Source organism: Anas acuta, chromosome 8 (assembly GCF_963932015.1).
Source record: "Anas acuta chromosome 8, bAnaAcu1.1, whole genome shotgun sequence".
Classification (NCBI taxonomy): domain Eukaryota; kingdom Metazoa; phylum Chordata; class Aves; order Anseriformes; family Anatidae; genus Anas; species Anas acuta.
The window spans coordinates 29,300,569-29,314,820 of record NC_088986.1 but is presented as its reverse complement, the minus strand read 5'-3'; the positions used below and the strand labels follow the sequence as shown (position 1 = coordinate 29,314,820).

Genomic DNA, 14,252 nt, shown 5'->3' with positions numbered 1-14,252 from the left:
AGCACTGTGTGAGAATAAAATCCTCATTGCTTCAGCCATGCTTATGAGCTTTCAAAGTCTGTCCTGTATATCTATTCTTGTATTATTCATGTTGCTTTCAAAACTGGCATTTAATTTTACTCAGAGTCCTACACCACAAGCAGCCATTATTGACAAGACAAACCAAGGGACAGGGATGCAAGGAATATTTTCAGAATGTCCTGAGTGCTTAAAGCTGCTCTAAGGATTTCACAATTTCTTAGGCCATGGACACTTAAAGCAAGGGATTCAAGCTGTGGTCAGGTTTGTTAGCAGCCTGTCAGTGCAGACTGTTCACACTGAGACCTGGCACCCTGGAGAACAGGACCTTCCTCACCAAACACTGACAGAGGTAGACAGATTTGCTCAGGGTTTGTAGGATTAATAAAGGATAGGAGAAAGACCGAGTATTAGGAGTATGTCTAAGTGGGAGGAGGAGGTGGAGGAGGCTGAGACTCGCACAAGTGTGGGTTTTTTTGGAAAACAGAATGTCAGTTTGGTGAAAGTACCACGCGACAGCAAGTGTTGCTGTCAGTTTTGCTAAAGCTGCCACAATAATAAGGCAATTAAGGCTAAAGGCTGCAGTCAAAGGAATTAGGACTCAGAAGATTTATTTTCAATCCCCTATCAGGAGCCATTGAACAGATCCATTCTACTACCAGCATCATCAATTAGAATTGCTATTTTGCATATGGTATCACACAACAGGCAGCATTAGCTCAGCCCTCACCAACGCAGTTAGTGCAAGCATGTGGCACTCACACAGCTCTGAAAATCCCCAACACACACCTTCACATGTTTTTCAAGACGAGTCTCCAGATTGCTATCTGAACGTTGCTAAACATAGCTAAGCATAGTTAAGTGTTTGGTCATAATGTACAGAAGTTGCTCGTTTTCTGATCTATATTGCACATCTTGAGAATTTGCACAAAATGTAAAAGTTCTGTTGTTGTTCTCATTAACCTAGCTTCAGAAATTCAGTAATCAGCTCTGCCAGTAAGAAGAACTTTTTCTGAAGTTCTCTGGGGGCAAATGAATACAAAGCCATTTGCTGCCTCTGTCAAGAACAGGTATTCCTCAAGACATCTCTTAACTGCAAAAGTTACTTAACTTGTGTTGGTAGCACGGTACTCTTAAAAAAAAAGCAAAAAGTTATTATTATTATTATTATTATTATTCCAACTGTTTGGCTACAATCAATATTCAAAACAGGAAACTGAAATCACGGTTTGCCAATACTTCAAGATACTTACAGAATTATGAAATGAGTGAATGAGTGAAGGGCTGAGAGACAATGTAATACATGACTATGTGATTAATAAGCATGAAGTTCTCTAGAGGTGATCAACACATTAAATGAAACTGTGAAATGAAGTAAATTCCATGCACTCATACTGGTAGAAAGAATAACTTCAGAATAATATGACCTTGATGTAGGACATGTCTTGGGACTAAGGAGAGCTAAGGTCCCTCTGCTACATTTAAGCTGTCATTTTCTTCAGATATATCATTTGGTCCCCAAAAGTGCCTCTCTGCTAGCTGGAAGTCTAAACTGATGTTATTGAAGTTGTTTAATCTAACTTCAGCTCTTCAATTTCTAAACCACCACATTAAACAACTCAGCAATAAATCTATGCAACAGTTATGACAACTTCTGATTAAAATCCTGAGCTGAATTAGCCAAAATAAATAAGAGTACAGACCAATTAAATCTGTCTAGATCATCTCTATTTATTTATTTAAGCTATTATAATACTCCGTAAAGGGAGAAATTACCTGACAAGCCTCTTTCCCAGATTAACTCTATGCCTCAAAACCCATTCCAGAAGTCATTTTACCTACAGGCAAAATGCAGTAGTCATATTTTCAAAATTAAAAATGTTTTGCTAAAAGCTGTAGATGGTTAAAATAGCATCCATCTGCAGACTTTGCAGTCCATCAGCCTTCAGATACATTTGGACAAGATCTTCTATCCAACCAATGATCCTCCTTGCTAGGCCAATGAGAAATATATGAAGACACCCTTCACAAATCACATCTAATTCGGAAGTGCTGTGAGCTGCACATTAGCTCAACTTTCCTGATGTCACTCAGTAAAGAACTTGATCATAGCTGAGAAGATACAACAGCAAAAGAGCCTTTATATTCCCCAAAAGATTATTTCATACATCCTGCAGCCAGATTATTGATTCATTATTCATGAGTTATAATAAAATATTAACCTTTGATCTGCCAAAAGCATTTGAAAGACCTCCAAAAAAAAAAAAAAAAAAAGTGGTTTCGTACATTGTGTTAAATAGTCTCTAAAGATAAATTTGCATATAACAGTGAAACTTATTTAACAGCTTACCACCAGTTCCTTTTCTTCACACTCCTCCCTCCTCTTTCCCTGTTTTCCCCCTCCTTTGCATTTTCCAGTAGCCAAACAGTTCCACCCTCTACCATCTTCCTTTACCATATTTTGGCACTTATCAGACTTCTCTGGGCAATGATATTACTCACTAGCTCAGCAACAGCCACTTATTTTTTGCTTGGTTAGTTCCCTGCCAGCTTAGTGAGCTGATAGCTAAATTAGCTAAATAAGCTGTGGGAATCCATGTCCAGCAGAAAAAGAGAGAGAAAGAAGCAGGATACCTCTTCTGAACACCAAGCAGTGTTCAGACTTCTCAAGTAATTTTACCCTAAATAACTACCAAGCAAGCAGTATAATATTATTTAGATTATCCAGTTCAGATTTAAGTGAAAAGAAGGAACATAACATCTTTCTGCTAAGAAAATATAGCCATGAAACAGGTCTAAAATTCTGACAATCAAAATAAATCTTAAGAGAATAATATAGGAATTATATTCCCATTCCCTATATTCCATGTTAAACTACGATTTTTTTATTGGTCCTATTTAATAGTCATCACTCTGAGATAAAGGGTTAACTAAACAGGGTGCTATGAGAAGCAAAAGTTAAATATTTCACTGACAAAAAATCTAAGATGGTGACATACTGTCCCAGGCATCCGGATGACTAGTCAGCTTCAGCTCCTTGCACTGCATCACTCGGTATTCCACTTGGTAAGCTCCAGCCATTCAATCAGAATCACTGTGTTATTCAGATGACCTAGTAGCACTGCAAACAAACAGGGGACAGCTGGAGTTAACAGGCTGAATGACTGACAAGTGACCAAACTCAGCTACCAAATAACAAACCTCATAAGGAAAAAAAAAAAAAAATCTGCCTCACTGGACAAAATAGGCCCACATTTGCAAAAAAGGTTATCTGCAATAAGTAATATATCAGCCTTGCTAACAGTAACATTTTGTATAATCGTATGTTTTTTCCCACTAATACTTGGAAGGGCTTACACAAAACACATTGCATGGAGATATTTTTTGCCCACCCACAGCACAGGACAGTGAATATCAGAAAGCACAGGAAGGATTGCCAGAGTCTGAAGTCATCATGTTTTCACAGCAGTTTCAAGTTTCAGATAAATAGCTAAGCGTACATGCTTATTATAACCGTCAATGTAAGAGGTCTCAGACGCTGGAATACTGTGGGGAGGCAGGCCTGAGGCTTGCAAGATGTCGGCGTTCATCCAGTCACTCACTGCTGCAAAGAGCCACATTTCCTCCATCCTTCCCCTCTCCCTGTTCATCTCCAGCCAGAATCCTGCTCCCTCTTACCCACTAGTGCTACTGTTCCTCTAATCTCTCAGCAAGCCTATTCAACTCACTGGCAAAGCAGACTTTCCTGAATTTGGGGTTTTAGGTATTTTGTTTTGTTTAATTATTTTCCTAACAGTATTTTCTGAATTACTTTCCAACACTGAATTTGTGATAGCAAATTCAGTGCATTCACAGACTAGCCAGAGGAAGGAAAGTGGCAGGAAAACATGTCTGGAAGTGTGGGTGGAGAAAGCAGTAATTCCTCCTTGCCTTGCTGAGAGCCATCAGACAAGGTTAATCCAGTCTTGCAGAACACCCAAGCTCAAGGTAGACCTCGCTACAGGCACAGGCTGGTTAGGCAGCTTCCCAGGGGAGCAGAGCTCTGCCTGTGCCTCAGGAGATGGGAATCAGTTGTTGTAACCTGCACAGCTTCCACTCTTCAGCAAAGATTGGTCATTAGAGGTACTTGCTGAATGGCTTCACTACCACCTGTCTCCCTCAGATGCAGAAGAAAGGCTCTCCCCTAAGGGATTCCTATGTCAGCTTTGCTTTCTAGAGCAAGTCATCTGCATGTTCAGCGTTTCCACCAGCAGCACTTGTGCTCTGAACACAGCTCTTGTCAACATGAAGTATTCACAAAAATATCTGCAAGGCCCTAGCTTTGCTCTGCTGTCCTTCTGAAGCATGTTAGTCACAACCACCACTGTTTACTGTTCTCTTTGAGTTCTCCAAATGTTTTGGCAAACAAAAATCAGAAGAATATGTTATCCAGTTTACATTACTATGGACGGCAACGTATCCGTCTGGGTTTTGTTACTTTCCACAAGATTGGCCTTGGTCATGGGATATTTGGTTTCACTTAATTAAACCAACTAAACTACATAACTAAAGCTAGTTTTCAGAGCCCTGCTAAAAATTCCCCACACAGTTGGCTGGGTAGGATTTAGATCTCTGCACTATTCTTAGACATGCATATCTGCAGCAACTGGAAAATGCTAGGTTGCAATCAATGCATTCCACAACATGTTTAAGGCTGTGACCCTGAGTATTTCAAATTGTGGTTTCATTTATTTCAGTTTACAAAAACACACACACACACACAACTATCATTATTATTCAGGCACCTGAACACATTCTGTTAAGAATCTCACATCCAGTATCACCACAGTACTTAAACTTAAATTAAACAATTCACAGAAGTGTAATCTTTAACTGAGAAACAACACAGTGAAAATTGCTTTGGAAATCTCCCACATTCATAATTTCATAAAACACTTCCAATATACACAAGGCCAAGAACTGACAAGAGTCTGGGAACATGAAATAAGCTACAAAAACATGTTTAACTTACTAAAGAACAACCAGACTGACAAATTTCATGGTGTGATTTTAGAAAATGGGGGCAAGGTGAATCATATTTAGCTAAATAGTATTTATAGATTGGCTCCATTATGCATATAGTTTATACACATGTGCATATAATTCTTCTAGTGTGGAAGAGAAAGCAGAGCCTATGCTGTGTTTTAAAAACTTCTCTCTAGTATTGAAAGATATCTGTCAAGGGAACTTATTATAAAATATAAATAAAATAATCAATGTTTTTAAAACAATTGAAGGCAATGGCCAATAGCTGTCTCTTTAGTTTAATTTCTAAAGACTTTATATATTCATAGCTATTAATAGCAACAGGAAGGGAGTTGTACCAACAGAAACATAATACTTCAAGGCTTTTCCTCCCAGGGATTCAGGGTGTGTGCCTACTCAAGCAAGGTAAAATTTAGCTTCATTAACACTGTAAGAACAGGGGTATTTGGATTTTTTTTTTTTCCTTCCATGAGAGGACCCAAGAAATTCATTGTTAATTCATTTACCTATGTGGTAAGTAATTTTTTTCAAGTATTGCTTTGCCAAAATTGGCCTCCAAGGCAACAATTTAATCCCTCTTGAGAGCTGGCAGAGGCTTTGTTATGAACTTCCTTTAGGATCCTAGAAATGTACACAATTCATTTTTATATAATTTCTAACATTGTATAATTTGCTGGAAGGATATGGTTTTCTTCTTCTCCTTTTTCACCTTATTTTACCATATGCGTGCAAGTATACAAATTAATATAATCTGTACTACGACTAAAGTATAAAAGAAAGCATCCTTAACTGTCATATACCTGATGATGGCCATGCAATCCCACACGCTAAACAGGCCATTAGATTAAAATTTAGTGACCAAGAGAAGCAAAGATAGAAAATTGTGGAAGGAAAACAGGCTATTACCTTTACTAACTGCTAATAGTTTTTGTGTATTTTTATATATGTTGCGCACACACATTTGCATGACTACACATATTTAGATATATAGTACAACATTCTAGGGATAGTTTAACTTCCTTTGTCTATGTTATTCTCAGTTTGAAGTTTTTTTCCCCCTTATGAACACATTTTTCCATGAAACACCTATCAGTTTAGCTCAGAATTTATGATTTGATGGATGTATGACAACATTATTTATAATACTAAAGAGATCAGGTTAAAGTAAAACAGATGTAATGGGTGTTGCTACTGGCTAGTATCCTTTCCATATGTAAGTTTTCCATCACTAAGTATACATTTTATGCTTTTAAGCCAGATAATACCACCACACTGAGCCTCAGAAGAGTCTATCTGGATGCATCCAAGACAAAAGCTGTTTGCTGCTTACTGTGCAATGTTAATACACTGTTGAGTGAACCAGCTGGAAGTAGTTTGCAGACTAATGGTGGAAACCGCCTTCAGCTTTGAAGGCATTAAACTAGCCTTTGACTAAGACAAATGAACCTTATATCTTATGGGAATGCTGTGAAATAGCATACAGCCAACAAGAAAGTTTCTAACAAAACAGTTTTTGGGGAAAAAAAAAAAATTAGTTGTCTATTTATATGTATTTCATCTAGAATAAACACAAGTTTTCAGATTTTCAATTTTTCTATTTCTTGTTGGCATATTTCTCACTTTTAAAATGCAAAATCTTTGTTGTATCTGTTGAAGAGAGCACTCGTCATTCAACAGAAGCCTCTCAGACACCAGGGCTTTGGGTTAATTTACAGCAGGCTGTGGTAGGCATTTTCAGTGAGGGACCTTCAATAAAATTTATCTCTTCTCCATTCCTCTGCTGTCAGAAGTTCAAGACTAGATGCAGACAGATGCATAGCAGCAATGCATTTGTTCAGTGTAAGAATACAAAATTAACTTTAATGCTGAGTAAGAGGCCCCTTTTGTGCTCCTAAAAAAAAAAAAAAAAAAAAAAAAAAAAAGCTACAGAAGTCAGCTCATCGAGAAACAAAATAATCAGACAAGTTAAGATATACAAAATGGTGAGTCATGAACTTAGTAACCATGCTTTCCAGAATGTATGTGCTATGTTTTCAACTAGTAACCATCTATCAATGCCATTTACTTCAAACTTTTTCACATATATTTTCAAAAAGTGAAAGCTTCTAGCTGTATACCAGTAATGAGATGTTTGCTCCTAGAAAGAATTGTTTACTACAACAATATTCTATAATTCACTATACAGGTGTTATTACCTTAGGTTATTTTATTTATTTATTTATCTATTTTCAAAGGAAATCAGTGTGACAAATAAAACTGAGCATGGTTTTGCTTGTAGAGAACAGCCCTGGACAGCTGCTATGGTTATGAACTGACAGGATTTCTCTGCACCAATATTCAGACTTTGCTCTAGAAATGGACAACAAAATTTGTACTTCCAGATGTGAAAGTGCTTCTGAGATCCTACTTCTGGATTTTCATTGAAGATATTCTTTAACCCACTTTTCTGTATTACTTCATCATGCAACCATTTCACCACATGCTTTTGATTCCCATTATTACTCCTGTATTAGGTATCCAGTACAAAATAGAAGTGAACAAAGGAAGTAAAGCCAAAACATACAACTTGTATTGCATAGTCAGTCATACAACGAACAGGTTCTGCATGACTCTAACAAAGGAAAAATATACAGTTGCCAATTATGGAAACAGGTTAACAAATTATTCTTCCAATTTTTTTTTTAATTTTTTTTTTTTTTGGCTTTAGGTTGCAGAATAGGTAAACAGTTCCCTCTGGGTATGTTGCTGGCAGACAAGTTCTGAAAACCTTGTTCCAAGAATCCTGAAAACAGACTGAAAACACAGCTGTTCAGATTCACTGATCTGATGACAAGACATTGTGGATACTCTTATTGGTGAAGCAGGCTCAAGGGGCAGACAGAGTGACAGCTGGTCCATTTCTTCTCTTGTCCATAAATCCCATTTCAAATAGGATTAAGATAACTGGAAAACAACCTACTGACTGGACAACAAATCCTTCCTAGCAAGAGGATATATGATTTAAACAATTTAAAACGTTTTAAGTGGGCTTAAAATACTATCTTAATAATGGTCACTTAAAAAGGGAAGCAACATTTTAGAAGCCATCTTCAGGTTAGTTGAGAAATCTGGGGGCTTAGATTAGTGAAAGATGTTAAATCATTTTCAGGTCTGTAAATACATAACACTGAGAAGTATGGCTTTTAAATGTGTTTAAATAATTTTGAAGAATAACATTAAAAAATACTCTAGATCACAAAAATTCAAAACAATGTAATCACATTGATTCTAATCTGAACCTGAACTACTGGTCTTATTTCTTCACCCAATGAAAACTTAATCACGTTTAGCTCAGAGAACAGATTCTGGCCCAAAACATAATTATTTCTGATGTAATCATTTGCTGCCTCAAATATTTTTGAACAGTTTGAAATTAGCATAAGCAGTTAAACTTTAAGATGAACTTCACAGAATACAAAAATTAAAGAAATCTACGCTAATTAATGAAAGATTAAACAGAAAGCCTATCTTGGCTTTTGTAGCAAAAGTACATTTAATTTAGTGGCGTGGTTGAATTTATTCTCAAATCCATAAACTGAATACATTTAAATTCCCATGTAATCTGGCTCTTGATATACCTCAGTACACTTGCCTTTGAACTTTTCATTTGCTTTTAAGTGGTAATGTTTTTTTAATTTTGGGTGCTGACCAAATGAAGCATATATTAATATTTTAAAAAAGCATCTTCATTGGAGAATCAAATATGGGGTCTTTGCATGTTTGAACAAAACCTCAGGGTGGATCACAGTATACACAAAACATTAATGCATCCTTAATCTCAGTCTGGAGAGGAATAGTTTGGGTACGTGAACTAGTGATGACATACTAGAAAAGTGGAAATTGAAATTAAATATTAATTCATATTGGATTATGAGTATGTAACTTTAGGCATTCAATCTGGTAACGTCTTAGAGTTTTCTTAGTAATGAGCCCACCAAGCTTCAGGTAAATGTACTGACAAGTATAACCAAATCCCATTGAGTTTAGTCACCTCCGTGTATCAGGAAAAAAAAAAAAAAAAAAATTAAATGCTCACTCATGTTGGTGCCCTTGCAGAGATTTAAGTTACATGATACTGAGAGCTAAACAAAGATTTTTGGATTCACATTACATCTTTATGCTGTTTGAATTTATCTTTATCTTGCTTCTGTTAGACTTTTTTCCACAACTGGATCTTGCTAAAGGCAGTTCCACTTGTTTTACAAGCTTCCTAAATTGATTTCAGGAGGCTGACTCCCACCCATGTAATTGGAAAGGTCAAAATGTATGCCTTCCTTTAAGAAGCATAATGCAGTTTTCAGCAGAAACCCAAAGCGTGCGCGAACACACACACACACGCACACACACAAAAACCTTCAAGTCAGCTGAATGGAAATTCATTGTGAGAGTCAATGGCATTTTAGATTCACCTAACACAGCACTGTCATCTTAGACACTGAAATGATGATCCCTGAAATCCTTACTTAGATAAAGCTTCCATAGAGTCTTTTGTAGCTAACGTGATTGCACAGATTAACATGCATTCAGTGGTAGAACTGATTGCCTTAAGTTCATTTTACTTTAGGTTATCATCTTTAAAACATTCTTTCAGCTATGAATACAGCTTTTCTAAAAATTAATTTTGTTAATTAAACTAAAGGTGTCACCTCTGCAAACCCCATGCCAGCTACACTGCTAACATTACAATGGGTTAAAATGTTACAGGTGAAACAAGCTTCACAAGAAAGAGAAATACTTAAATTTAAAATATGTTGGTCACCAGAGGCACACACAAAAGGGAAGAAAGAAATGGGAACATAAAAATTTTCTTCTACCACGGTCCTGAAAGATTCTGTTTTGGGCATTTAACAGTTAAAGAAGCAATGGCATGTTAACTGAGCACATTAAAACAAAGAGTTGGCAGCTTCTGAAGGAAAAGGGCTTGTGCTTCACTGTTCCAACTTGTCAGTCAACTCATGCCAGCACTCTCCACGTCTGCCTCTTCTACACACCCTCATTACATGTGTCTGTCTGGACTGATCTGTTCATCTGTTCAGGGACTCTCCCGACAAGTCAAGAATTCTGCCTTCTCTCTGCTCTGGAATTGGATCAAATCACCTCAGCATTTTTTGTAGCCCCATCAGGAGGCTTTTGTTTATGGTCTCTTTCGGTTTTCCTTCAGTACTTGTCTGTTTTTGATTTCCAGAATGGAGGAAGCTGAGTTGCTGAAGGAAAGAATCCAGGCCATAACAGTAAGTGCTTATAGTTATAACTTGCTATTAAAAAAAAAAAAAAAAAGCTTAGAAATAGTATTGTATTAATGAGCTACTTTGTGTTTCCTGCCTACTTTGTGTTTCCTGAAGAATGTTTTAATCTCAGGAAGGAAAATGAAAAAGACTTATGTGTGCTGGAAATAGTTACATTTTGATTCTGTTTTATAAGCTATTGATTTAAGACAGCTAAGTTGCCTGTACTGATCTTACTGTGTTATATTACACTTTCAAATTTAAAGTTAAAGCAGTGAAATTATGTGTGCAAATAGATACCGGACAGTCTAAAATATCATCACAACTGAATGTTTGCTTGAAGGACAGCAGGTCAAAAGGCAAATAGAGAAATCCAGAACAAATCAATTTTCCCTTTTCACAACCAAATGAAGAGGTGAAAGATTTTCCTTTTTGCATTGTAGAATTAAATAAAAATGCTGAATTGCTGATGCTCTACCTTAAATATGGATGTCTGAAAACTAAAAAGGACAAGCATAGATTAAGCAAATTCCTACCTGTCAGTTTTCAGAGGGAAAAAAAAGGTCTGAGTGAAATTAATGCTGAAGACCTAAGTAAACATTTTCAGTTTCTGTTCTAATGGGAAATCTGCCTCGAGAAGATATAATGTTTTGAATAAAATACTGAGTGTTGTTTTTTTAAACAAATGTAAATTGATTCTACAAAAAAAAAAAAAAAAAAAAAGGCCAAATCCAAGTTCTCCTCTGATTTAATCTCTCCTCCAAACAGTTGCAAAAGAATTAAATTGAAAGAATTTGGCTGATTGGGATAAGTAGAAAACTGCAGAAGGATCACTGTCACAGGAATTCTTTAAGAAATTATTAAGGGGGACAAAGTTATTTTTCACACTTTTGGCACAATAGTGAGATTATTTGTGAAACAAATACTACTGTCTGAATTAATTGTGGACAGAGTTAAAAAAAAAAAAAACACACTATTGGAACTGAAAAATACGAGAACTCAAAAGGAAATCTACAGGAGGTGAAGAGGATTTGGGGTTGTTTTCCAAATATATTACACTTGATAAAAACCAACAGGTACATTTATCATATTTGCTTCAGACCTGATTCAAATTTACAATAAGGTAATTTGAAATGTTTGGGAGGTGTTTGGTTGGAAAATTTGGTTTGTTTACTGTAATGGTGTTTGAACCTGACTCATAACCTGGACTTTGTCTCTAGTGTATGGGCTCAGAAGATAAGAAATGTTTTGAAGTTGCAGAGGAGAAATCCATGCCCTGTAATATTTTATACTTCCTGGTATCTGACACAACAAATAAGGCAGCAAATTCATCTGCTGAGGACTTCTGTGCACATACGAGGATTACTATCCAGCATCCTCCGGCAACATCTGACTGCAGAGGAATAATGGAGAATTTTTATTTATTTTTTTTTAGGAAGCCCATGACAGTTTCCTGCAGTGCAGGAAATCAGAAATCATGCTTGGGTTCTATTCACAACTTCATTTATTACCCTTGCTGCACAACATAACTATGTGCTTTCTAATATGATAGTTGTCTATCAATTCATAGCATTTAATTGAAACAATTCAGTGTATTTGTTGCAATGCACTGCAGAAACAAAGGAGCCTAAATAAAGTGAAGTTATTATCAGGTTTAAGAATAAGCAATGAGCTATTCAAGAAAACAACAAAATTCTACTGCAAATAACTCCAAGGCTTTGGGAAGACATATCCAAAAATCACATCTTGGAATCTCAAGTGCTACCTAAAGATGTGCATTGTAAAGGATCTTAAAGAGCACAGAAAGAGGAACTCAGGGATTCAAAGCAGTGAACAACACTTGCACTAAAGAGACTTCCATGTGTCTAAGATATCTCCAGGGACATGGACTCCACGGACTCCACCTTGGGCAGCCTGTTCCACTGCTTGACCACTCTCTTAGAGAAGTTAAAGTTAGGCTTTATTTGCATGGATTGACTTCATCCTAATGAACAACACACACTCCAGTTTTTAGCACCAAGTAATTTCTCTAAAGAGTTTTTGTTCTTTTAATTTGCAGGAGAAAAGAAAACTGCAAGAAGAAATTACACAGAAACGTCGAAAAGTAGAAGAGGAAAAACTGAAACACCAGCATTTAAAAGTAAGTTGTTGGAGTTATATAACTAAAGATAGCCTTAAGTTGTTCAACTTGCGTAAGGGTTTTGGATTTTGGAATGCAAATCTTCATGCATTTAAGTCATGCTTTTACTGTCAAATTTTCACAGCTTTTTGGAGTCTTGCCAGGACTCCATTTGACTTTAATAAGCATCATGCTTTAAAAAAAAAAAAAAAAAATCACACTCAGGAGCTAATGTTATTTGATCACTTTCATGGCATAAAGTGAGATCATAACCAGGAATAACTCACAGCTGAAAATTAAGCCTCACATTTCAGACTGGGTGTGTACATTCCCTAATTCCACTACAGCAACCTCGCTTTCTACAGGACACAGCACAATAATGATGTGCAGTTGCACTTTTATCAGGCATATGGGGAGAGGAAAAAAAAAAAAAAATCCAACACTGACCAATTTGTGTTTCTAGAAATATGCAAGATGTGGTATTTTACATGTCTTCCTATTTAGAAGTGAATAAGAAGTTTTCAAGAAAGACATGGAATGCAATACCTGAAGTATGGTGTCTCATTGAGCAAGCGTGGGAGAAGCATAATTAAAGTAGGCTCCTCTTCAAAATAGACACCTGCTCCTAGGTTGCATCTACCCTCTCTTTAGTGTCAAGCCAAGTTATGATACACTGGTTCATTGGGACAGGCAAGCTGCTGCAAGTCACCCATGCTTCAGGTTTTATCAGAAGGTATTGGCCACAAGGACAGGCTTAACCAATTGTGTAAAACTATGGGCCCAGATTAGAAAATTATGTCTTCCAATTCCTGTAACAGCAAAAGAACAACTATCTACTTCCATATATATGGTGTACTACAATTTATGTTTCAAGTTTATTTGCCTATTAATTCAAACTAACTCTTCTGCCTTTCTTTTGAGGAGGAACTGATCTGTTCTAGACACCTCACTAATTCTTACTAGTGTTGCAGACAGACTACTAGAGTAGTTCGCCAATAGATTTGATACATGCTTTCACTTAGCACTAATAGGTACCATGGAGTTAAATCATCATCTAGAGGTTTACTTAAAAAAAAAAAAAATACTCTGAAGGTGTTTTATGGAATTTGACAAAAACTAAAATGCTCCTAGAAAAATATTTGAGATACTAAGCTTAGCAAGGAAGAATCTACTCTCCACGCACACATATGCACAGACAGACAAATGCTTGTTTTACAAATAACTATAGGCCAATGTTCCTAGAAACTCTTTTTACATTAAATCATGTGCTAAATGCACCTACCATGCCATAGAGGCGCACAGTGCAATCCAGAGCCACATATGACATACACTTTTCTAAATGTGACAACAGAAGACAATTATAAGAATTTTTTTTGTTATTGAGCAACTTTTTCAGACAAAGAGTAGTAATATTTCACACATATACTTCCTTTGGAAGACAACAGAGGATGTGATTTCTGTGTCTGTCCTATAGAAAGTCACAAATCATGCATAAAGTTCTTTAAAATCAGTCACATTGCACATGAAATGAATCCAGGAACTGTATGGGAATTGATTCACTTGGCACAGAGGGATCAAGCATACATTAAAGTATTTATATGTATAGTGTACATATAAATATATTGTATTATCTGTACATATAAATATATTGTATTATCTGCTCAGAGCACCCAAAATAGAATTTTTCTTAGCACTCATTTGGAAGAAAAAAGGCACGTAATAACAGACATTTACTATATTAACATCTTCTACTGCATGTCCTCAGAGACTTGGTCTTTATTTAGGATTGATGTTTCAGACTAACTCAGGTATTTCAGTGGAGTCAA

The 14,252-nt window shown here is 36.3% G+C and overlaps 2 protein-coding genes across 6 annotated transcripts in view; one reads left to right on the top strand and one right to left on the bottom strand.

Annotated features, from left to right (window-relative positions):
• The window catches only part of PLPPR5 (phospholipid phosphatase related 5), a 257,024-nt gene extending 252,806 nt beyond the window's left edge, over positions 1-4,218 (bottom strand). For 3 of the 4 annotated variants that reach the window (XM_068690246.1, XM_068690250.1, XM_068690245.1), the window contains exon 1: positions 3,018-4,217. Coding sequence is in view for 2 of the 4 variants with exons in the window: in XM_068690245.1 (XP_068546346.1) it covers positions 3,018-3,029 (12 nt within the window). In the remaining 2 variants the exon portion in view is untranslated. Of the gene's footprint in view, positions 1-3,017 lie in introns of all 4 variants that reach the window. The other variant, XM_068690249.1, reaches the window with a different exon arrangement.
• Positions 1-14,252, top strand: part of PALMD (palmdelphin) — a 50,919-nt gene that overhangs the window by 14,985 nt on the left and 21,682 nt on the right. The window contains exons 1-3 of one of the 2 annotated variants that reach the window (XM_068690243.1): positions 5,503-5,556; positions 10,268-10,313; positions 12,367-12,447. In XM_068690243.1, coding sequence (XP_068546344.1) covers positions 10,269-10,313; positions 12,367-12,447 — 126 coding nt within the window. In that variant the 5' untranslated portion in view covers positions 5,503-5,556; position 10,268. Of the gene's footprint in view, positions 1-5,502; positions 5,557-10,267; positions 10,314-12,366; positions 12,448-14,252 lie in introns of those variants that run through there. The other variant, XM_068690242.1, reaches the window with a different exon arrangement.